General features: G+C 46.7%; 1 protein-coding gene across 3 annotated transcripts in view; it reads left to right on the top strand.

The window, feature by feature from the left end:
• Positions 1–2,892: 2,892 nt before the first annotated feature.
• ATP11A (ATPase phospholipid transporting 11A) overlaps positions 2,893–7,378 on the top strand; it is a 115,855-nt gene continuing 111,369 nt past the window's right edge. For all 3 annotated transcript variants that reach the window (XM_072344316.1, XM_072344325.1, XM_072344307.1), the window contains exon 1: positions 2,893–3,333. In XM_072344316.1, coding sequence (XP_072200417.1) covers positions 3,295–3,333 — 39 coding nt within the window. In that variant the 5' untranslated portion in view covers positions 2,893–3,294. The remainder of the gene's footprint in view (positions 3,334–7,378) is intronic.

The following is a 7,378-nucleotide window of genomic DNA, read 5'->3' as shown; positions in this document are numbered from 1 at the left end:
GTATATCACTGTACATGTGAAAAACATGGAACTTTATGGGACCCTGGCAGCTACGTAATGTTTTAAAACCTTGCTTTCCCACCTTCCGAGGCTGAGACATTAAACCAGAGTTTAACCAGAGCATTGCTGCCTCAAGGAAAGAATTCAGTATGAAGTGAGCTGCTGCCGTTGGACCAGTTTCCCAGCATTTTCAGCGCAATTATAAAACAAGGTTAACCAAAGAAGGATTGCAAAGTAGCAGAGAATACAGCTGTACATGAGAAAAGCAAATATTTTGCATGTTAAAATATTCACCTTGGTGTCTAATGCTATTTAAACAATGAGCAGAATGTTTCAAGCAGAGATGTATTGATAAGTAAATTAAAAGGGATGTGAGATTCTGTACCAAGTAGTAAAATCTAGAGCATTTGGTAATTTAGCTGGGCAGGGAGAAGGAGACTGAGGAGCAAGTAAAAGATCAGGAAGAGTCCTTTGGAAAGAAGGAAGAGAAATGAAGAGCATCAGAACAGGACTAATCTGCAGTCAGAAAAGCAAGACATTTAGAAAGAACAGCTAGGTTGTACAACATAGAGAAAGCATACAGCTAATTTTAGTTTTGTTTTTGTTTTTTTAAATATTAGGAGTGAAAAAATGTAACGGCATATTCAAAGACAAATAGTTTAATAGATCGCTTGTAAGTAAAACACTGCATAACAGGCAAAACAGATCCATGACCAATATAATCAAGGCTCCTGCTTTGGCTTGTCTGTAATGTCACAATGTGACCTTACACGTGTCGCTCCGGGCTAGATCCAATAAAGGACTCAGGCACCTAAAGCCTGACTTAGGAAGATTTGAGGTGCATAAGTCCCACAGTATGACCTAAACACCCTGCTCTGTGACTTATTAACCCCAGAGGAACTTGTCACCCCAAAAAGGAACATGTATTTACTGCTCAGCTCTTTATGCACACACAGTTTGGTCAGCAAGAGCTTGCTGTGTGAACTTCCAGGGGGCTACCACTGCTCTCTCTGGGCTGCACTTGTAAGTTTCCTTTCTGTGGTAATGTGGTAAAAAGAATAACTAATGCAAGCTGGGACTTCAGCGTGTGCTCAGGATCCATCTGTCCTCCTTTTCTTAAGAGCACAGTGTCACAGCTTCAACAGGAAGGTCACAATAATCTCTCAGCTTAGCTTGAGCAGTAGCCTGGAAATGGCAAAGCTATAACCATGCATGTGTGATCCTTTTCCCTGTCCTTGACTGAGGGGGAAAGCGAGAACGGGAGCACCGGTCCCACTTTCACCTTAGAGAACATGGAAAACATTTGTCTCTTGGAGAGACCTACATCTATAAGTGAGTTTCAGGTTCTGGATCTGAGGAAAATGTTTCTCACAGCCCCATCACGGTTACCAAAGATGAAAAGACATGGAGTACAGATCCTTAACCCCGCTTTGCCAAAATTGCTGCTTGATGCAAAATGAGGATAGAGCTAACAACTGAAATTCAATTTCATTCAAAATCTAGGTAAGAAGCAAAGTCATTAAAAATACTGGGGTAACTAAAGGCCAGGTTTCATGAAGAGTGATGATACAACCATGGAGCATCACTTTGATAGTTAATGGTTCAAGTCATAAAACAGGTAAAGTGTTTCTGGGTTAACTCCCACAGAACTGCTCATCCTAAGAAAAAAAAAATACTGTTGTTTCATGACTCTTTTAATTACTTTTTTCCCCTTATATTTTCTGCGATAACTTGAAAGCAAAATAGAGGAACAGAAACCTACGTTGCAGAAGCGTTAGGACTATAAATAGGAGCAAGAAAAAAGACAGGTGCTGCAAAAGGAATATAAATTATTAGCAGTAGCTGAGCTGAAAAGCTTTGGGTTTTAGATCAACACCACTCTGGAGTCTGAATAGCAACATTAGCTCGACCACACTGCACTTACTGCACACATTATATACTTCTCTGTCTAAAAATTGCTGAACATAGATAACACATCTAAATCAAAGGTCACCTGGAAAGAATCAGTCATATGCCCTTCTTAATGTTATATGATCTCAAATAGTATAATCTCTGTGGTTTTTTTTCCTTTCTTTCTCCATACGTAAGCTGTATTAAGAATTTGGGTTCTCTTTGGTCTGGAAGAATTATGCAGTGCCTGGAGAGCAACTGAATGGTCAGGAACCAAAGGAAGGACAACCGACCATCCTTTGGGCAGAGTCTGGTGACACAGAGCAGCCGGCGTGACTGACTGCTGCTGAAATGGGCAGATTTTCAGTCTGACTGCGCAAAGCCATTTGCTTGCTTTATTTCAAGTTGACTTTTTAGTCACATCTCGAGTTTTACGACGGCGTACAGTTCCAGTTCATTTCAGAGGAAGCATTTAGCTTAAAGCCTGCGGTTTTGTTAAGCTGAATCGTGGAAAGCAATACTCGATTTGTTTGAGGCTATCTACAAGACTTCTGCAAAGCCAAGCGAGTCCCTAGGTATCCCTACATCTACGACGGACACGAAAGCACTACAGTCGAGGGAAACTTCCGCACATCCCCTCACTTAAACCCTTTCTGCTCGGTTTGTCGGGACTTTGGAAACCGAGACGTTTTTCTAACGGCTCTCAGCCCCAGGACCGCCATCCCTCGGCTGCCGGTTCTGCCAGCTCAGCCTCGAGCACGGCTGCAGCTCGTCCCGCCTCACTAGCAGCGGCTGTTTCCCCGCGGTGTAAGGCTCGGCGGTCGGGGTCCCAACGGCAGGTTGCTCCCCGGAAGGGAGCGGCCGCCGCCCCCAGCCGCGCTCAGCCCGCTTCCCACAGCCGGCGCGGCCGTTGCGAGCGCTGAGGGGAGGAGGGAGGGGCGCCGCCGCGCGCATGCCCGCCCGCCCCGCGTGACGTGCGCGGCCGGGGCAGCCCGGCCGGGATCAAAGCGGCCGCGGGGCGAGCCGGGCCGGGTGGTGGCAGTGAGGGGAGCGGCGCGGGGCGAGCCCGCCGGATAAAGCCCTGGGCCGGCCCCACGGGGCGGGCGCAGCGAGGGGCGGGCGTGCAGCTAGCCGAGCGGGCTGTCGGCGGCGTTGGTCCTCTGCGTCTCCTCCTCACCTCGAGAGCGTCGCGGCAGCCGTGCTGTGGGGCATGAGGGGCCGCGGTGCACCGCGCCGCAGCGGCGGCGGTCAGCGCACGGCTTAGCCGGGACGGCGAGGAGCGGCGGAGGAACGGGTGCGGCTCCCTGCATGTGGCACGCGAGGAGAGCCGGGCAGCCCGGCGGCAGCAGAGAGCAGCCGGCCGCGCGGTCTTGAGTGCCGGGCAGCGGCGACCGGCCGCCCGTCATGGATTGCAGCCTGCTCCGGACTCTCGTGAGCCGATACGTGAGTACCGCCGCCCGGCCGCGGAGCTTCCGACGGAATTCCCCCGGGGTGCCCCTTCCGAGCGCGGCATCGCGGGGGTCGGGGCGGCCCTCTGCCGTTGGTGTGAACGGCTGCAGGCAGCCCGGCCCCCAGCGCGAACGGCTCTGGACGCTGGGAGACGTCCCGAGTTCGGTCGCAGTTCTGCTGCTTGTCCCATCTGGTCCCGGTGGCTCGGTCCGGCTGGCTTAAGCAGGCGGGCGAGTGTTCGGGTAATCCTCTCTGTCTGTAGACGCGCGCGGTAGGATTCGAGTGCTCCAAACTTGCTTCGGGGACAGAAAGTTGCCCTTGTTTGCTGTTCTCTCCCGCTCCCAGCGCCAAAGCAAACCAGTACTGCGTTAGAGTGGATCTAAGTGTAGAACGAGGTGCGTAAAGCACAGATCCTTGCGATCCAAGGGACGGGAACGGCTAGCAAGCAGGAGGATGCGGGTGTTGCTGCTTTTGGGTGTAGGGCAACTTAGAAACAATTGGGAAGTGATGTTGCAAAGAGGTAGTGGGGATTTCCACGCACGCACAGCTCTTCCTCTCGTGCAGGAAATGCTCTAAGTCAGGAAGCTTTCACGCTCTGGCCATACCTGTGTTTTTGGTCAGAGCACTCTCAGTTTTGGGTGTGCTGAGTTCTGTTCACGTAACGCACGCTCAGCTTTTTCATTTGCATTTCTCATTTACGGTGAGAAATGATGCTGGATTTTGTTTATTGCTTGCATTATCCTGTGGGATTAGGAGAGAAGAGGTGAGTACTGAACGCAGGGACGTGTATAGGGATCCTTAGAAAGTAACCCCGAGGGGAGGAGGAAGTACTGTAAGAATGATGAGGTGTGGGAAAAGTCATCTGTGTGCATGTGCAGCGCTCAGGTGAACTGTGCTGGGCTCTGTTTAGAAAGATCAGTCTGAGTACACTGACCTGGCACTGCTGATATTCATGTGGTGTTTAGCTGAGGATTCCTTGTGTTCTCATAGCTGAAACCTGTTTAAATACTCCATTCATTGTGCATAGAGCAAACTGATCGGCATTTTCTGCAGAACTTTAGCTTTAACCCCGCTTTCAAACTGAGCATCAAATGTGATTGAAACGAGCTTAAGATTAGCTATAATTTCTATCTTAAAAGACAAGGATATATGTAGGAAGATAGCACGTTGGAGAAAGTAAGGCACTTGAACTTTTAAGTTGCAGACCATCATCATGCACCTGCGTTGCTGATGAGGGTAATTCAGAGGTCTAAAAGCCTGATGAAACACTTAGCCCTTGTGAGGAAAGATTTCCTAGATCACTCCGCTTTCTACATTATGTGTATGCTGTCTAGGCTGCGTCTGGATAACTGCCTGGCTGTTCCAAGCTGCCTTGTATATTCTCACCTGTTGCTTGTGCTTTACTTTTTCTTCAGTCATCAAGTCACTTTCTTCATTTTTATTTTATATAACTTATATATATATATAAAGTTTTTTCTTCCAAGGAAAGAACACTTTGGAAAAAGCTGTTGTCAGTAAACTTGGGATCATTATTTCAGTAAGGCCGTTAAATCTGGCGAGCTGATTACTGTATTGTTTTGTTTCTTTTCCTCCATGGTTCATCTCTTTTTATACAGCCACAGCAGTGAAAAATGAAAATTAATAGTTTGAATGCTGTGCCTGAAACTGACTGCTGTAACTGAGGAACAGATGTACGTGTCAGCAGTGTTGCTCAACAGTTGTTCACCCGAGCCGTGTACAAAACAGTTATGGTTCAGAAGTGTGGATGTGCTTGCCTTTTTCCAGGCTGCTTCTTAATGAGGGAAAGCAAGCAGTAGCATTTTTGCAGGAGTCCAAGAGAAAGATACAAGGCCAAAACGTACTAATGTAAGCTCATGCTTGGGATTATTTCAAATCTATGCAGAGACTCATCAGCAGTTGATAGCCTAGAACTATGAACTGTCATTTTCCAGGCTGCACCTGGGACTTAAGTTAGCTGTAGATCTTCCCTGGTGCAGAGCAGTCACTGCTTGAAGGAAGCTGGAGGTGCTGTTGGGGTAATTGCGTTGTTCTGATGGAAGCTTCTAATGCAGTGGTGTCTGAGTCCTGTGTAACTGCTTTCCTTTCTCCCTGATATGTGTTGTAGGGTGTAAGTTAAATACTATTCAGGACAGTTCATGTCCTGAATGTGCTGGAAGGTTTCCCTGCAACCTCCCCTGCCCCATTTCCCTTGTTATTGCAGTCACTGTCCTGAAGCAATGCAAAATAGTGCATATCTCAAAGGCTGTATGGAAGCGTAGTGATGGCTGGGTGCTGTCAGGTCAACCTGACGTCAGTTTCCTGCTTAGCATTTTCTAATATATATGCTGTTCACCTGCACAGTGTGTCTTTTATATGTTTGTATCTTCCAGACATTGGAACCCTCCGGTGTTGTGGTTGAGTCAGACCCATGTTCGCCATGCTGCTCACACCATATCTTGCATCTCTTTACTGAGAGATAGAATAATCTCCTAGTAGGACAGAGGCAGTGATAATGTTGTCTTGCTTAATTTCAAAATGAATATTGTGGTGTTCTGCCTCTTTATATCCATCCTGCATGTTTCTTTGCTTTTGCTGTAGTCCTTTCTCTGTTCTGTGGCTGCAGCCATACAAAATTTATAGGGCTGTTGGGGGAGAATAACTGTCTGTGCAGAGGGTGTCTGTTTCACTGCAGTGCAGCTGATCTGATGTTCAGAGTAGTTTTCTAAATGCTTCTTGATCCTCTAGTCTGAAATAGAGCAGTGCAACTTCTTATTTGGGTTTGAGAATATTTTGCTGCTTCAAATTGTATCCACTGTACTGGTGGCATCTTTGAGTAATGAGATAGAAACACCTTTATATACATCCTTCCACCACATGGAACAACATGAACTGAATAAAGCTTTCTGCAATTAAGATTAATTTAGGCAATTGTTTAATTTACTTTCCCAAATAAGGGAAACTGTGATCCTATAAAGACTGTGAAAATCCCCTCTGGGAATTGAGGTGGGAGTAAAAGGTTTGATATCACACATTCTTTATTAGAGTATAATTTGTATTTCTGAGTGGTGCTTTTGCATCAGGTGTCGTGCTGCTGTCATACCTTCGGGTTGTTTGTGTGTTAGCCCAGGGTGGGCAGCCTCCCCATCTGAGAAGGCCGAGTTAATGCGTGCTGCCAGTGAGTGCCATGCAGAACCTGCCTCTGTGGTCATTGATGGGCAAAACTGGTCAGCTTAACGTTAAAGTTGTACACTATTTAGGGGTGGGGGAGAGGAAATAAGCACATTATCGTAATCAATGCTATGTCCATAGATGATTGACCTTCAGTATCAAATTAGATTATTTGGAAGTCTTGTTATGCATTATTAAGCAGTATGTTTTGTCTGTGTAACTGGTGTTACATCAGCTTTGTCTTTTAATTTGTGCTGTGGGGGCGAAGGGCTTTGCTGATCACAGGGCTTCCTAAGTTCTTCAGAAGAGATAGCTAATACTCTTAAAACAAGTCTCGATGCCATCTTATCTCTCATAAAATGAGCACTGTTTTTCATTTGCTTAATGAAATGTGTGAGTGCCTTGTGCATTCACAATAGCTGGTTATGGCAGACTTTGGATTTGCATATGTGTGAATATTGTTGACTTGAATATGTCTAGGCAACCTGGAAAACATCACTTTCAGCATATGTTTGAGCACTGGATGGTCACTCACCATCTTGAGGCAGAAGGTGACAGTCTGTTCTGTATCTGTAAGACAGTTGGCCCCTCATCAGTAAATGTTCTTGCCCAGGTCAATTGCTTGGAATCATATGATGAATCTTGGGCTAGGGCTGTGTTACTGAGCACTTCTGCCTCTGGTATGTGGTATACTTAGAAATCCTGCCACTGTATTGCTGCCCCTCTTGTCCTCATACTACTTTAGGAGTACAAGCCTGGATGTTACATATTTGTTGCCTGTGTAAGCATCTCTAAGGGGTCATAGCAGCATGTAGAGATTCATTCCAAAAGGAAGAATAATTTACTACAGCTCTGGCCTTTGAGAACCTTC

This window comes from Excalfactoria chinensis, chromosome 1, assembly GCF_039878825.1.
Source record: "Excalfactoria chinensis isolate bCotChi1 chromosome 1, bCotChi1.hap2, whole genome shotgun sequence".
Lineage (NCBI taxonomy): Eukaryota > Metazoa > Chordata > Aves > Galliformes > Phasianidae > Excalfactoria > Excalfactoria chinensis.
This window is presented reverse-complemented; position numbering and strand designations above follow the sequence as displayed.